General features: G+C 34.9%; 2 protein-coding genes across 4 annotated transcripts; both read right to left on the bottom strand.

Annotated features, from left to right (window-relative positions):
* Positions 1 to 1510: 1510 nt before the first annotated feature.
* LOC111460247 (glutamic acid-rich protein-like) lies at positions 1511 to 9420 on the bottom strand. Of its 3 annotated transcripts, XR_002713396.1 has the most exons (5): positions 8943 to 9420; positions 7838 to 8792; positions 2664 to 3615; positions 1710 to 2579; positions 1511 to 1664 (listed from the first exon to the last, which is right to left on the bottom strand). XR_002713396.1 is itself a non-coding variant. In XM_023103417.1 (3 exons), the coding sequence occupies exons 1-3, from the start codon at positions 7913 to 7915 to the stop codon at positions 2107 to 2109; spliced, it is 1503 nt and encodes a 500-aa protein (XP_022959185.1). In that variant the 5' UTR covers positions 7916 to 9420; the 3' UTR covers positions 1511 to 2106. The 3 variants fall into 3 exon arrangements, 1 of the variants encoding a protein (XP_022959185.1); XR_002713395.1 differs by having other exon boundaries at positions 7838 to 9420; XM_023103417.1 differs by having other exon boundaries at positions 1511 to 2579; positions 7838 to 9420.
* A 4254-nt stretch (positions 9421 to 13674) lies between these two features.
* LOC111460193 (UDP-glucuronate 4-epimerase 6-like) lies at positions 13675 to 15556 on the bottom strand. The gene has a single exon (XM_023103326.1). The coding sequence runs from the start codon at positions 15460 to 15462 to the stop codon at positions 14086 to 14088; it is 1377 nt and encodes a 458-aa protein (XP_022959094.1). The 5' UTR covers positions 15463 to 15556; the 3' UTR covers positions 13675 to 14085.
* Positions 15557 to 17800: the final 2244 nt, after the last annotated feature.

Here is a 17800-nt window from a genome sequence, read left to right as displayed (position 1 = left end):
TTTTTTTTTTTTTTTTTTTTTTGGCTTATCTCATGAAATATATTAAATAAACAATGCACTTTTTTAAATTAAAAAAAATTTAGGGTATGATTTGATCACTGCTTCTGCTGTATATTGTGTGTAAACAAGCATAAATATTATCATAACATTTAAATTCTTTTGAAAATTAACTTTCCGACCTGGCCACTGAAGTCTAAAATTTATAGCATAATCTTTGAGTTGTATGTAACAACTCAAGCCCACCGCTACTAGATATTATCCGATGTGGGATCTCACAATCCATCTCCTTTGGAGTCCAATTTTCTTGCTGGCATACCGTGTCTGGATTTGATATCAATTGTAACAACTCAGACCTACTACTAGTAAACATTGTCTGCTTTGGCTCGTTACATATCGTCGTTAGCCTCATAGTTTTAAAATACGTTGTGCATTCTTCATGAGAAGTGATACATCTTAAATTTGAAGTTAAAACTTGATTTTTTTTTTCCTCCAAAAGGATTTCAAAGGAGGTAGGAAATATTCAAAAGATTTAGGGTTTTTGGTATGGTAGTAAAGGAGTTGGCGTGTTTGTTGTAAAGGGCGTGGCGAGGCAAGCATGTAACCTCAACTTTGGCGTTTTCGTGGGACTTGCCTTTTAAGTCGTAATTAATAAATATTGCTTACTTAATAACAAACCGTATTTCTTTTTTTCCTCTAATTGCATCAATAACGAGAGAGATCATGAGGTGGATAACGGGGTGCTTTTAACAATATTTACGAGCCCTCCCCTCTCTCCCTTCACATGGTTTAAGAGCTCATTTAGTTTCGATTTCACAAGGGTCGAATACCTAGACGAAAACTTAATTTCCTCTGTGGGACTTTAAACAGTAAAATCCAAATTAAAGCGAGAAGTTCATTAGCGGTATGTAACGTTCCAAAATTACTTCTCAAGTTTAAAAAGTTCACGTTACCCTTGAATTCAAAACATTTTTTGAAAAAATAATAATAATAATAATAAACTTTTTTTTTTCTTTCATGGTAGGCCAAATTTTATTTATAACCAAAATAATTATTTATGAAAAATAAATAAAATAAAATAAAAACCTCGTCTTCCATGTCTATAAAAAAAATGCGGAGTGGATCGATTCAATTTTTATGAACGAAAATTTTGTATATTTTCTAAACGGTAATAATATCACTTGTCACAATCACTTTTCTTGACAGCGAATTTTGAAGTGAGTCAAAATCGTGTCGCCCTAACTTGTCACAATCACTGTTTTCTTGGCAGCAAACTTTGCAATTGTATAACACTCACTCTCGACACTGAGTGAATCAAGCCAATTTAAAATCATAGAACCTCCGATAGGGTGACGTATGCTCAATCCTCTTACCCTGTTTTGAGAAAAAAGTTCTAAAACACAGTAGCAAAGAAATTTTCAAAACAGAGTTTGATAGCAATGTTATAGACTATAAGCGAAAAAGACAACACATCAACTTAAATAGCAACTTCAGGCGAGAAGAGACAAGGAAGAGCTCATAAATGAATTTTGCACTAATTTTCCTTCCTTCCTTTTTCCCTTTATCTTACATTTCTGTAAATAAAAGTTTGTATGATACAAATCAAAATTGTGGTGGAGATGTAAAGACCACATCTAATTCCTTACACATTTCTCAATTAGAAAGTGCTTTTTTTCAGCTCCAAGCAGATCAAATAAGATATAACCACAAACCTCTCTCTTTTCAGGCCAACCTCCCAGAGCTGCCTTTATGAATTCTCTCATTTCAATGAATTAGTTATTGAATCTCCTAACTCAAAAACCACCACCGTGTCACCGTCATGCTTGTCCAAGACGTGTTGCCCGGCGATTGTGCCCACCCCTCAACGACCAAGATCAATCCAGATGCTGTTCCATCCAATCAACAACATGAGAGTCATGATATTTTACCAAAATCAAGTCCAGCCCCGGCTGCAAGAACAGAGCCAGGAACACGGTGGAAGAAGAGCAGAACCGTGCTCTCTCGTGTTCGAGGGAGTTGGTGTGACAAGGCTGTCGGTGAATCACCCACTCCGACACGATTCAAGGTTGGGGTCTACCCCAGTCAGATAGAGTCCAGTTTATGAGATCATCAGTACGGAATAACGTAAGGAAGAGCAAAAACGTCAACCGAGTCTATCTGGATTGCCTCGGCCCATACCTGCGACGTATCCTCAGCCATCGCTGAAGCTTCTAACTTGGGTTTGCTGCTGCTAAATAACCAATCTTGGTTATCAGAATCAGACAATTCCTCCATTTTGGGCACTGAATATACCTGGCTCAAGAGCTTCGAATCTGGATGGGGAGATCTTTTAGGTGTTGCAGTAGGTTGAGGATGATCGTCTTGGCCGCCCGACTTGTGTTTCGAAGACGCAGGTGGGTGGTGAGCGTCAATGACGCCATTAATCTTCCGTTCTTTACCAACCAAAATAACGTCATTTCCCAAAGCCTGTCTCTCTGAAGGAGGTGGCGACGGGGAAATCGAGCACGGTTCCAGTATCCTACCATTTTCTTTCAATGGATGAGAAGCGGGTCTCGACAACTTACTCGGTCTGTTGTCGATTTCTGAAAGAAAATTAAGAAAACCATTTTGAGAGCTACAAAAGTTACCATTATAAACTAGAACCAAGTTCAAATTAACTCACTCACCATGCAACACTCCATTAGGCTCAAAATCCTTCCGTTTCTTAATCAAGTTTTCCTCAACTGCAGCACCTATGTTGCTGTCAGCAAGCTGTGATGTATTCGTATTCGTAGAAAGTCTACCTAATACGTTATCCTTACTGATCTCTTTCGTTTTATCTACCATGGCGTTCTTCTCTTCCGCCTTCTTCGCTTTCTTTTCCTTTTTCTTCTCTTTATCGTCCCGTCGTCCTTTCTTCTCTTTATCTTTATCCTTGTGTTTGCTCCCTCGTTTTTCTTCACCTTCTTTCGGTCCGATTTTATCGTTTGCTTCTTTCTTTCTCTCGGCACTTTTATCCAATTGTTTAACCATTCCTGCAACTCCAGATTCAACAGTTGCAGTTGCGGTTGTGGTGGAACTCGGGATCGTGGAATTTCCACTAAACCTTTCCTCGTGTCTAATTCCTTGACCATTGTAGTTTCTTTCATCAATTTTCTTGTTCTTGTTGTGTTCCATGCCTTCAAACATGGTCTCGGAATTCCTAGCCATCTGTGTGGCCATTCTGTCGTCCTTTTTCGGTTGTGCAACTGCAAGTTTCCCGAGCTTTGCAGCTCCACCGTCCTCAATTCTCCTCCCCACCTCCTGCACCGTTTTTGAATTCTTCGTCTCCTTAGGAAAAAAGGCATTCTGACTAATCTTATTTCCAATGCACGAATCGAGTTGCGCAGTATGCTTCTCGTCTTCGACACTGTTATGTTTGACTCGAACAACCGCCTCCCCATTTTGATTCCCAGTTTTCCCCGAAGGTCGACTCTCCTTCTCCTTATCCCTATCCTTCTTCTTGTCCCTGTCCCTGTCTTTGTCTTTGTCTTTCTTTTTTTCTTTCTTTTCACGGCGTTTCTCATCACTTTTATCCTTATCTCTTTTTTCTTTACCCTCCCTCTTCTCCTTTTTATGCTTTTTTTCTTTGCTTTTCTCCTGCCAATCAGAAAGAGAAGTATTAGAGCAATATCATTCAAAATAAGGGGTAAAACCACGTCTTTTCACAATTTCTAAATGCTAATTTGCTAGCCTACCAAGTCACGAAACTCGGCTACCATTGTTATAAACTGGAATCGAAACAACAAGAAACGTTCAAAAAGAACAGAACAAAGTTCAGATTATGAGGAAATCGTTAAACATCAACACACAACATCATCAGAGTAGTGATAAACTATGGAACGAGAGCGAACTCGACGCTGTGCTATACTCAAGCACCTCTTACAATTTCACAAAACATCAAGCACCTGTGCTGCTTCCAACAAATCCTTCGAATCTCACGAGGGCCTAAAATTTTATTCAATACCGACTCCGGTTCAAGCATTCAAATTAAACCAGGAATGCAGCACATTGTAATGAATGTTTCAGATTGACGCTTATAATGCGAGAAGCGTAAAACATAAACATCAAAACTTGTGAAGAAAAGAACCAAATAATGTTAAGCTCTTTATTTCGACTATCTATGCAGTCTAGTTACAGTGAAACCGTGTACGAAAAAGATCCCCAAACATAACCCTTCCCTAATTATCAAAGATTATGTACAAAAGTCGCTCTTCTTTCACAGCGTTCTTGTTCTGGAGACAACATGGGTTTGACCATTCAACAAAAATTTTCAGGTAAGACCAACAAACCGTCGAGTTGAAAACTAGGGGGCGAAGTTTTTCGTTTTCAGCATCTCTAACAAAGACTGTACCATTAAGGAGAATGAAAACTTCTTTGAACCTTGTGAACTCCTTAAGTTGTCACTTGTAAGGGATCAATGAAAACTGTCAACCCCTTCAGGATCCTGTTCCTTTGAATACTACAAGAAAGAGGAGCTGAAATTGCTATCAACAAGGCATTAAAGCACAAAAGCCTAGTCAGAAGGTGGTCTCCCTAAATCTCAAGTTTCTACAAGTGTTTGAAGGAGATCTCATAAACCAACCCACAAAATCCACTAAAACTTTGGCATTTCTCAAAAATGTGTATTCTAAAAGGAGCAAATCAAATTTATAGGGGTTAGACACCCATGTATGCTCGATATTTTCTATGTACCCTAGAGAGTCTTGAATGATATCGGAATGAACCTGAGTTGCTATTTTACACTTCCTTAGTCATTGAACCTACATTTGGGCTCCATAGGCATTTCAGGTTGACTAAGTATCAAGCAGGGACAATAGGGGAGTAATCTCTAATCGTGAACTTTCCTAGAGTAGTTAGGGTCTACTTCGTAGACAGAGTTTAGTGGTCATCCATAGAGGGTCCCAGAAGTCATATTGGGTACACTATTGAGAAGTACCTGGTAGATTGATATGTATGCAGTACAGATGGTCAGACCAGTTACAGGAATTACTGGATAAAGGCTTCATTAGACTAAGTGTATCACCTTGGAGAGCCCCAATATTGTTCGTTAAGGACGGAACTCTACGGTTGTGTATTGACTATAGAGAATTGAATAAGGTGACAATTAAGAATAAGTATCCATTGCCTCACATATATGATTTATTTGACCAGCTACAAGGTGCCTCAGTATTCTCCAAGATCAACCTGAGGTCGGGTTATCATAAGTTAAGGATCAGAGATGCAGACATCCCAGAGACGGCATTCAAAAGTAGATACGACCACGGCCGTTATGAGTTCACTATGATGTCATGATCTCTCCACCCACAATCCCAATCAAGCCTGTGTATCTCCATAAAATATGAGAGATAAGAAAGCAAAACAATATAGAATCTGTACTCGCATCAGTTAGTAAAATATATACTCTGCGGTCAGTTCATCCAATTTAACTTGGTGTTTAAAGAGGAAATACGAGAAGATAACATGCTGTTAAAGGAAAAAGATCATTGCAAACAGCAATTTCTAAAACATGCTTTAATTAATATGGCTAATTTCATCAATGACAGCAGGGTGGAATGCTTTGAAACTTTGCAGTCAACAATAGAAAATAACAGAATTCATGCAAGAACATAGCTTATTCCCACTAAAATCCATGATTGTGAAATACCATTTTGTAGAGTGATTAATTAGTTATACTTGTTCTAAGCAATACAATGACACCAAAAACAGTCGACAAATTAAGAATCCGACGCTACAAATATGAGGTTGCAAAGAGAAAGATTTGAAAGAGGGAAAAAAATCAAACAAACGAAACGGGAAAGAGACTCAAACAAAAGAAGCAATCGAAGTGAAGACAACCACACAGATCTAACAAACAACTCTGTCCTCCCACATTCATCTAACTGTTATAAATCAAAACAAGAAGAATATTTTACGACAACTTCCACAGAAATAGTGATCTAGAGCCTCTCGGTGTTCTTCATCGAAGACCCATCCGTTACAAAAAACACGCAAACCAATCACAATTCCAATAATCAAAGAGATTTTCTCTGAAGCACTAATCATAGCAAGAATGTAGGTGTTACATTTCCTCACCATCAACAGAGGCCTAACATGAGTTTGACGCCTCAAGATGAGATTTCGAATTTATTTAGAATCACAAACAAGACTCCAACGCGTATGAATCAAGCCAAATTTAAGCTTTGTTTGAGAAGGCAGAAAATTACGAACCACTGGCAGCAACCTCCTACTTTACCCGAAAAAAATACCAGTTTTAATGGTTGGTAAAAATATAGAAACCAAGCCATTATCCTCACCTCATCATCTCAATAGCTTCTCCAAGAGCAAGGCCCAACTTTATCTCACTAATCTTCCATGCTTGGCCCAAGCTTTCATTTTTTACTTCTCCTTTCGTGTTCGTATCTCACACAAGATCTCAAAATTCATTTCCCAGTTATTCATCCCTCTCTCTTCACACAACAAGCCAGCTAGCTCAATTCAAATAGTCAGATTTTCAATTAAGGAGAGGTAGATAATATTCTATATTCCAGACCATATTCTTTATATACGCTTCAATTGTAATTTCCAATAGTGAGAGCCTTAGGATTCTGATTTGAAACTAGTGTTTTGGTTATACGGGTTTTTTTTCCATGTTAGCTTCACATGAGAGCCTTAAGGTTCGCATTTGAATGTGCATGTCAAAAATGGTCTTCTCCCAAGTAACCAACCAAACAAGCCTACTCGAACTTTACCCTCACAATGTAGTTAATAAAATGGAAGTCCTCAAGACAAGATGGGAAATTTAAGCTAAAGATCTAGAAGAGAAAATATGACGTGGAAATCCCCAAAGAATTCTAAAGATCAACAAATCAAGACTATTAGAAACCCAATAAAATTAGGCCGATGAGAAATCGAATCAAAAGATTTGATATCATCAGGATTCCTTCTGAAGAAACGGATTAATCCTTGTGTCCAAGCTTATGCTGAAAGAGATTGAAAGAAAACACTCCCATTTGAACAGCTCCCCAACAAAATAGTTCAGAAAAACTATCGGGAAATTTTTCGGTCACTGATATAATGAGCCATTCAATGCAACGATACAATGCTTAAAATGACAGATTACAAATAACATGTATAAATATATGTCTAAGTAGAAGAGCATTATTTTCACAAATATCTTTCAGAAAAAAATCAGCAACATTCACCAAACGAAGAAAAGGCTATATCAAACAGAGGACCAAAAACAACATGACATTTTCATATACATGGTCTACTTGCTCAACAGTATTGGCATACAATTTCATCATTGTAATACAAAACAAAGTGAGAAGCACATATTGCCATCTACAGCTACCATTTATCTGAAGAAACACATGCATGTGGCCGAAATACTTTTCAGATTTTTCAAGACACACAAGGACATCCCCAAGACACACGAGATTTTCGAGCTAGCTGGCTTGTTGTGTTAAGTGTGAAGTGTGAAGAGACAAGGATATAAAAACTGGCAGAGGGCTACCCGTAAATCATCTAATTAGCTACGATCTAGCATACGATCCACTAACATTCATTGCTTTTAGTCCAACTAACATGTGAATTGTTCATTTTACTTGGGACACTTGGAATGGCCATACAGAATAATATTCAATTTTTAAGAAACAGCACGGAATCTAACAACTTATAACACCATTTATGCTTGAAGAAAATAGAAGGACCAATTGTGAAATAATGCCTAATGAACTAGTAGGATGCTCCATGTAGAATCAAAAGGTCCCACTAAATAATTCTCCTCCATCAAATATCTCACAAGTAATATATGTATGTGAAGACAAGGTAAGCAATAAACCTTTTTTAGTAGGTCCGCATCCTCAGCCCTAGACTTCTTTTCATATCCCGGTGGCGGAAATGGAAAGCAGCGCGACATTACGCAGAGTACTTAGACAAAAAACACGAGCTTTTTCCACAGGCGAAAACGCTAAAACTATTTTCCAGAAGCACTGTTCTGAAAAGGGAACGAACAAGAAACTAAGCTGCTGTCCATGCACCATGTCCTTGCATTCATTGCCAGCTTCAATACTCCTCCATGTGCTTCTTAGTCAGTCCCACAGATGCAATTCCCAAACCGCAGAGAACTCTTCCGACTTATAAACACAAGTACAGGAATAATAAGCACAGGCCAACAGAGATATTTCCAAAATTCTCAACAAAAAGTGTATATATTATGAGCCAACTCTGGCACTGAACTAAACGAATTCTAACCCGATTCCCGAATATAAGAGAAAACCTATATCAATCGAAACGCAGACAAAAAGAAGTCCTTGGAAACAATTTTAGCACAAATTAGTTCTCCCGATCAATTCGTGGAAAATGTCGATGATTCAACGCAATGGTCTCTTGATTTTTCTCTTGGGCAGATTATAATCTCCTGTTTAAACCAATAGAATTCCCAAATTAGAGATGAAACACCAGAAACAGTATCGCAAATCCCTTGTAATCCAAGAAACTGATTGGATTGAGACTGATCACTGACAAAAACAAGTCTATAATGTGCAATCCTCTTCCATGATCAAACCAGCAAAGTTCACTTCATTCTAGTGGTGCGTTACAGTTTTAGAATCGCAGCCTTGGCAAAGAACAGACTAAAACCAGAATCCTACGAACGATCGGAGCTCCAGCCCATTCTAGAGAAAGCCCGATGTCCCAGTCACAATCATACTTTCAATCCATAGAGTCGATATCAAACCCTAATTAGTGCAAAACCGATAAATTGGAGAGCCACCCAGTTACGATCCGTCAAAACCCTAGAAAATCCACCGAATACATGAGCACATAGGCAGTACCAAAACCCTAAATTTCCATTACTCAAAAACAAAAAACCTGGGAATCCAAAGAAATCTTTTCGAATGCGAAAAGAAACGGATAGATAGAATCAAAACCCTGAAAAAGAATACCTATGCAATTATAGGGAATCGATTAAAAGGGCAAACGCAGCTCGATTCAGGCGGATAAGGATGAAATTCCAAGGGGGGAAATCAAGTGGGAGGATGAAAGAAAGTGATTGGGCGATTGGGTAGCGAGATTACCTTGTCCGCTACAGAGTAGGCAATGTAGAAGGACAAGATCTCTCTCGTATCTCGCTCAAACAGAGATTAACAAGAAACAGAAGGCATAATGAATGGAAAAGATGGAAACGAGGAAGAAAAGCAACAAAACAAGTCCAAATTTGGGGGGGAAAAGCTCTTTGTAGCTCTAGATTCTCTCTTCTTTCGCTTCTCTTGTTGTGTGAGAAGAGATTTGAGTGTATTTAGTGTGTAAAATTGAGGTTTTCTTCTCTGGTTCTACTGTGTTTCCTTCTTTGTTTCTCTTTGGGCGTATCTCTGTCTCTGATTCCCCCAACTATTCTCAAGAAAAAATAGAGAAAACGATTTGAGAATACCTCAAACTCCCCCCTTCCTACTGATTACATCCTTTTTATTTCTATTTCTCTCTCCCTTTCTCTCTCTTCTTTTTTTTTCATTTTTTATATTTTTTCGGTGATTGGAGGTCACGCGCAAGCGAGAGAGTGGTAAATGTCTTCAAAAATTAATATTTTGTATTTTATATAAAATGAATAAATACATCCTTTACATTTAAATTGAAATTGTTAAAGTGTTTTAAATATATATTAACTTTCAAATTTTTATTCATAAAATTTTTAAAAATTTTAAAAATATTCTGGACCAAGAAGTGATATGATGATTTTAAAATTTTAAAAAAAAAAAATTAAGGATATTATTATTTTTTTAAAATAGATAAATATCATATTATTTTGAAAAAAGTTTGGATATTCTTTTTATCTTTTCAAAATTTAAATAACTTTCTAATATATATAGTAAAGTATTTTTTAAAGATTATTTTTTTTATATAGAAAATGCATATATCAAAAAAAAAAATTATTATTTTAGTCTTGTTTTAATGAATATAACGATAAAGCATATCCTCTAACTTGCATACTTCAATAAATAAATACATTATTTATTACTTAAAAGTAGTCCTATAATTTTAAAAAATTTAAGAATATTAAGATTTTAATTACGTTGTTAACACCTTCGATTATTTTTTTTTTTCTTAACATTTTAAACCTTCTTAATAGATAGTCTCACCTTCGTGAAATTATAGTTAATGGAACGTTGATGTCGCGTATTGATATGTTTAATTAGTTCATAATAATTTTATACTAAAATAGAAAGGTTAAGAACTTAATACATAAATAATAAAAGTTTATTTAAAGGAGTTCAAACCTTCTCATATTAGGGTCATATTTTAAAAATGGCTAAAATTATAGGGAGCTTTTTGTAATTTTAAACTATTTTTATAAATTTTAAATTATAGCCCACTTTTTTTTTATAATTATTTTAAAGCACCAATATTGGATTTTAATACCAAACAAACTAATTTGACCTAATAAGCTTTCCAAAATCATCAGAAATTAACCAAAATAAAATAAAATAACTTCGCCGTGAGAAGCTCAAAATAATTTAAATCATTATCCGCTTAAAATTGGTTTAGTTTGGCAGTAGCAAATTTGATCGATTCAAGTTTTACATGAACCAACCCGAGCCAATAGATAATGTCTATATTAACATTGTAAATAAATATAAAACACGTGTCGGTAGTAACGAAAATGAAACTTCACCATTAAATTATGAGAGGGGGATAGATTCTCACTGATATAACGGTCAATGAATTAATTATGAGCAGTTTAGTTTAGTTTTATGTTTAGGGTGAAACTTTTATTTTAATTTAATTTAAGCATTTTTAATTATAAATTTCAACAATTACTTTGAAATTTTAATTATAAATTTTATATCCTAAGATTTTTTTTTTTTTTTTTTCTTGAAAAATAGAAACTATTTGATAACAGTTCCAAAAACGGACCATTCAACAACCTGGGTCAGACTCAGAGCCACCACTTCCTAGACCCCACGTGGCTTGGTTTCCCTTGACGCGGCTGTTCTCCAACGGTGCTACTCATCCACGTGGCAGCACAAAACCCGTATCTAATTGACACGTGTCGACTCGTCATTTCTTGTTTTTCGTCATTTTTTTAAATGGAGTAATATTCTTAACAAATAAAACTAAATCTTTTTAACCCTTTAATATAATATTTTTCGGATTAATAAAAATATGTATAAGATAATAAAACTTTCAATTTCTCGTAGAAAAAAAATACATAAAAGATTAAATTAATAAAATTTTAAAACATGTGTGACTAATTAAATAAAATATTCAAATATGCATAGTATTAATTAAGATAATTAATCGTTTTGAGTAGGTCATCGAGGCAAATTAATTATTTGAGATAGTTTGCCCGATCAAGTTTTACTATATTTTTTCGTTTGGTATATAAGAGTTTAATTAATATTTTTTTATTTAATCACGTTTACCATATCTTTAAGGTTATGTTTAGAAATTCGGATTTCTTCGAAAAGATCGAATTGTCAAATGGTCTTATCCATCTTTTATCTTTGGATTACGAGTCGAATACTTCCTTCACATGAAGCATGATTCCCTGATAGCGAACTGTAGAAGTTGGGGCTCTATTCACCTTTGGATACGAACATTATTCCGTTCTCAGTAAAACCTCGCCTTAGAGATTGAACGTTGACTTATCTTATTACAGTTCAATCTAAGATAGCACATCATTGGTAATGATTCAACAACGGTGCCACAAATTCGCATAGATTGCACCAACGACGCAAGTAACGTGTGTGTCTATATATATATATAATAAATTCCAAATTTATAATGGGCCGAATGGGGCTTTTGGTGTTCTGCCAAGCATCCCGTAGTGGACCTCAATCTCAGTAATTGGGCCTGTAAATGGGCTAATCCACAGAGTAAAATCAAGGTCAGGCCCAAACATGTCCGTTACAGGCCCAACTCAGTGACTCATCTCAAACATGCAAATAAACATATATATATATATATATATATATATATATATATATATATATATATTAAGTGATATAATTCTTGAAATTTATGAATTTGTTGGATTTAAAAATAAAAAAATAAAAAAATAAAAACTCACGAGTAAATTATTAAATAATTTTATTATGATGTCATTATGAATAAAGAAAATATATATTTATAACGGGAATAGAAGAGAGAGAAAGTGTCGGCGGAAAGAAAAAAGGGAATCCTAGAGAGAGAAAGCAAGTAGTGGGCAGCATCGACTTTGTTGGAGGTGACCAATGTCTATTTTGCCCCCCTACATTTTCCTATTTATTTATTTATTTATTTTATAATACTTCTCTCCAATTAACGATTATCTCAATTAATTCCCACTTTTTTTTTAAAGTACAAAATATTTTCTCTGTGTTATTTATAAATTAGATAATAATCACAGTTTTATAGAGGATATTTTTCAAAAATTCAACTCTATATATATATATAACCTAATAATTTTTTTATGGTTTGGATTAGATAGTTCGAACTGGTCAAATTCTCGAGCCATTTAAACAATCCTAACTTCTATTGTCCTCGACACATCCACTTCTAAAATACTTTGGCTTAGGAGTAAAGACACCTAATACAACACAATTATTTAAGCTTATATTATATTACATGTCCCATAAACGATATCTTAAATTAACCAACACACAATCTTTTTTTTTTCTTTAGAATAATATGATAGGAATGTCTTGGGACCCTATGGATGAAGACATGGTCTCTTTCTTTGGATCCAAAAAAGACTAACTAAGCCGTACAGAGCCTGAGCCTATTCTCGGAATTTCATATTCATCCGCTCAAAACATTAGGAAAAAAAATAATATATGACACATTATTCGTATCATTAAATTTACATAACTTTATAATAGAGAACTGGAAATATATATATATATATATATTGATATCGTAATATATTTTTATATGATGTGAGTGCCGAATATTTGAATGGGTTATATTTTGATAATTTTAGATTCATTTAGGTTTGTAACGGAGTTGACCCTTTACTGAGAATTAATTGGGATTTTTCATATTTTGGAATTAGACAAGAATCTAGTTTTTAGATATATGATGTTTTTCTGTTCTAGAAAATTAGAACATTCCTTGTGTTATGTTTTAGGTAGGGATTCTCTTCTACAAGAAATTCATCAGATATATATATTAATTAGATTATGTTAATTTTTCAATATAGTTTCTATTATAAAAAATGCAAAACATCATTAAAAAATTCTTATAATATTTCATACGAATAAAAAAATAAAAAAAAGTGTAACTTATAACCTAATTTCTAAAAATCGAAATTTTAATATATATATATATATATTATAATTATTTATTTATTTATTTACTAAGTATATATGAAAGTGAGGTCGGGTAGGGGTTTAAGATGGGGACAGTAAATGTAATCTTCATCTCCGATTCGGTTCGGATAAGGGAGAGAAATCTCTCGTCACTCTCTTTCCATTATTCGTTTAAATGGAATTTATGCGTCGAGTTTAAGGTGACCCATCTACATATAATTTTGTAATAATACTTCAAAATCGTGAATTTTTTTTAAAAAAATTAATTCACTCATATATATGTATTTACTTATATGAATATTTTTATAATTTCTCAAAAAAAAAAAAAAGTGACAACAAAGTTTAAGGATAAAATTATAAAGAATAATTTTTAGAATAAAAAAACAAAATAAACATAATATGGATGGAAAATGAATAATTTTTTATCACATGAAATCAACGGCTGAGATCCACAACCATTCTAGTGGACCCCACGCCTTCCAATTATTACATCATTCATCTCTCTCTCTCTTCGACATTTCCACTTCCCACTTTCTCTCTCCTATTTCCCTTTTGGTATGAAATTACAGAATATTATTTTTCATATAAATTGTATCTATTTTTTTTCTACAACATGAACAACAGCTGTGGATTCCTTCGATCCTCTACAGCCGAAACCACGATAGCAATAATAATTATAATTATAAATAAGTAAACAAAAAAAAAAAAGGGAAAAGAGGAAAAGAGACGACAAGTCGACGAAGGCCATGTGACGACGACGACGACGGAATAAAAAAAAGAAATAAGAAAAATAAAAAACCAATCAAGCGGATTCCCCGGGTGACTGATTATTATTTTTCTCATTTTCCTTTTTTACCCTCGACTGAATTCCATAATACCCAACGTACCACTTCACGAACTTCCGGAGCCCCGTGGGTAGATCCGTGGATGGTTTGTACCCGAAATCCTTAAACGCTAAACTAACATTCGCATGAGTAAACGGAACGTCGCCGTTTCGTGGCATAGTAATTATATGCTTTTTCGCCTTTGTATTCAACAGATTCTCAAGCACCGACACCAATTTCCCTACCGGCACCGGCGACGTATTCCCAAGGTTATAAATCCTTAACTGCGCCGGAGCTTTCTTCTTTCCTCCACTCCCGGTGGACTTCTCCGCCGTGTCTAATGCTCCGAGGCAGCCTTTTACGATATCGTCGATGTACGTGAAGTCACGCGCCACCTCCTTCGCGTCGTGAGTTTTGTAGATGTCGATTTGTTTCCCTTGGAGGATATCCTTTGTGAAAAAAAAATACGCCATGTCTGGCCTCCCCCACGGGCCGTAGACGGTGAAGAATCGGAGTCCGGTGAGTGACAGCCCGTAGATATGATTATAAGTATGAGCGATTTCCTCGCCGGCTTTTTTCGTGGCGGCGTAGAGACTCGCCGGTTGGTCGGTTCGGTGGAGTTCTGAAAACGGATTTTCAGTGTTTAAACCGTAGACGGAACTGGATGACGCCCAAACAATCGCCGGTTGTGGATCGGCGGCTTTGGCGACTTCTAGAAGGTTCACGAAGCCGGCAATGTTGGAGCTGATGTAGGATTGGGGATTTTTCATAGCGTAACGAACTCCGGCTTGAGCTGCCAGGTGGAGGATGTGCGTGAAGGGGACCACATCGAAAAGCTTGGCGAGCAATGCCGCGTCATTCAAATCGCCTTCAACGATGAATATCTGATGCTTAAGAAGAAGAGATTGCCGTGCTCGTTTCAACGACGGATCGTAATAGTTATTGAAATTATCAAGTCCCAAAACGCCGTCGCCTCGTTTCTTCAACGCCATCGAGCAATGAGAACCGACGAAACCGGCGGCGCCGGTGACCAATACAGACATTCCATTAGGTCGATGAGGAGTGGAAGAGTGCCGGACTTGTTTCTCCCAGGCAGCACCGCCGTGGTCACTCCCGCCGTAGAAGGCAGAGGAGAGGAAATTCCGGTGAGTGTGAAGGTTGTTTCCGCCGTTTCCGCCGCCGCTGTCTGGGTAATTGATGGTGAAAATGAAGACGAGAATCAAAGCGACGAGAAGAGTAGCGCGGAATAGAAGCTTAGATGAGGCGTTTAAGAGCTTTGTGCTGTTGACTTTCCTGATATAGCTGTTGTAGCGTTCTAGCTTGAGGGTTTTGCTGGTATCCGGCGGAGACGCCATTGTTGAGCAATCGGAGGCCTGTAAAAAAAATGGAAAAGAAGAAACAAAAGGAGATTTGGAATGCTAAGAGCTCTGAACTAAAGAAGTAGAGCTCTGAAGATGAGCGGTGGGTTAGGGAAAGATTAATATAGCGATGAGAGAGAAAGAAGTGGGCCCAGAGAGAGAAGAAGAGGTTGGGAATGGTTATTGGTTAACGACAATTTTTCCTCCTTATTCTTACAGATGGAAAGTGGCACGTACCAGACCCTTCCACAAATGCCCCTACTCTTCTTTTTTATTACTTTTAAGTTTTTTTTTTATTTTTTTTATTTTCTTACATATTAAAATTCTCACAAAATTTTAAATATTAATTAATAACTTCTAAGTTTTAATACAAAAAGCAGGAAAAATCATTAGAAGGGTAAACTGGTCCTTAACGATAATTAAAACCAAATCGACCCTAAACATGGGAATCATAGTCACCTTAATAGAAGTTGTCAATCGACCGATGGTCCCTTTATTACTCAGTAAATGATCACATTGTTGAAATTTGAATATATGTTCACTATCAAGACTATCGGGACCTAAATTCATGATTGTCTTTAGGTTCTATTTTAACGTACGGTTAGGGATTGAAAGCATAGTATTCTCCATACACGGTCCACAAATGTGCAAATGGAATGAAAGTTACGAGAATAATCAGATGTATAACTAATTAAAGAGGAACGAACAATACTCTAATCGAAAATTGTTGAGGATGCAATCACGACATCGATTAGATAAAACTGTAAAGCATTGTCGAATACACGACCAACACATGTCTAGATGTTACGGGATAAAACTATAAATCATTGTCGAATTAGCACACCGTCAGTATAACATCCATATCCAATTCTCTATTTTTTTTTCTTTAAATAAAATTATCAATATAATATATAATTTAAATACTAGAAAATTAGAATATATGGTGAAAAAGAGTGGGAATGGTCTTTAAAGTCAAATGAGTAAAAGCCAATGACGCGTTTGGTTTTATTTTATTTATTTTTTTGTCGGATAGTTTGAGAATTAATATTTAATTTTAATTTTAAATTAATATTTAAATTTTTAAAAAATTAAAATATACTACTTTTTAATATAAAACAAATTTGAAGATTTAAAGTTAGACATATCTTATAATGGATTAATGTCTCTTTCAAATTTATAAGAAGGTGATTAATAAATTTTTAAATTATAAATTTTTTATAATTTAATTATTAACCATCATATATATTTTTTATAATAAATTTAATAGGTGTAAATATTTATATTTTGATCCTTTATTAAACGCAAATTAAAAAGATTACCCTTACTAATATTGGATTATATGGACAAATTTTGGGTAAACCATTATTTAAAATTTTGTGGGGTTATTAATTTCTGAAAATTAATTATTTCTGAAAGAAGAATTGGTTAGAAAACTAATATAATTATTGAAAGAGGGTCATGTTGGGAAATAACAGAAAATTTGGGCAAAAAGTGAAAAGATTGTCAGAGTTTTAGTGAATTCATATTGGCTCCTCTTTTGGCATTGGCGTCGGTGGTCAAATAAAGATGAGCTGGAAATTAGAATTATCCCAATTCAATCCAATTTTAACAGCTAAGCCCAAAATATTAAATGAATAAATAAAAATAAAAACATTTTTAAAAAGTCAATAATAAAATTGTCCTAAATTTGTACTTTAGGGTTCACAAAAGAGATCGCTTATCAAACCTGAGTTGGATTGGTGTATAGTTGATTTTAAAATGCGTTTATTAGGGAGAAGTTTCTACACCCATATAAGAAATGTTTCGTTCCTCTCTTCAACCGATGTAAGATCTCACAATCCACTCTGACACAGTACTCAGTGGCTGGCTTTAATTTCATTTGTAATCGTTTAAGTCCATTGTTAAAAAATATTGTCTGCTTTGGTCCATTAGCTATAAGAAAATCACTTGATAGCTCGAACAATTGAGACTATCAATAGATTTTATATACACACACATATATATATATATATTTTGTTTGGGTTAGGTTAAATGTTTGAAATTTTAAAAATTTGATTCAGTCTGCCGGTTTGATTTTTTTTTTTTTTTGTTTGTCGGGTCAACCCAACCAACTCGAAAATAGTGTTTTCAAACTAACCAGATTGTTATGAATATTAAAAAATATTTGACGTTTTGTAACCACTATTAAAAACGTTACAACGTGTGAATATTTGATATTTGAGTTTTATGACAGTTTAGATAGGATAAATAAAATTTTATTAACGGACAAAAATTAACAATATGTCGACTCAACCTAATCCAACTCGAATATATATATATATATATATATATATAT

Source organism: Cucurbita moschata, unplaced genomic scaffold, assembly GCF_002738365.1.
Source record: "Cucurbita moschata cultivar Rifu unplaced genomic scaffold, Cmos_1.0 Cmo_Scf00023, whole genome shotgun sequence".
Classification (NCBI taxonomy): domain Eukaryota; kingdom Viridiplantae; phylum Streptophyta; class Magnoliopsida; order Cucurbitales; family Cucurbitaceae; genus Cucurbita; species Cucurbita moschata.
Note: the sequence above shows the minus strand (reverse complement) of the source record. Positions and strands in the feature narration are given on the sequence as shown.

Excerpts from the sequence above, each read along its gene's own strand:
- LOC111460247 (XM_023103417.1), bottom strand. The coding sequence starts at position 7,915 with ATGTCGCGCTGCTTTCCATTTCCGCCACCGGGATATGAAAAGAAGTCT. Across the intron at positions 3,616-7,837 it reads ATGCGGACCTACTAAAAAAG|GAGAAAAGCAAAGAAAAAAA; the intron begins GTTTATTGCTTA and ends TCTGATTGGCAG. Across the intron at positions 2,580-2,663 it reads GCCTAATGGAGTGTTGCATG|AAATCGACAACAGACCGAGT; the intron begins GTGAGTGAGTTA and ends ATTTTCTTTCAG.
- LOC111460193 (XM_023103326.1), bottom strand. The coding sequence starts at position 15,462 with ATGGCGTCTCCGCCGGATACCAGCAAAACCCTCAAGCTAGAACGCTAC.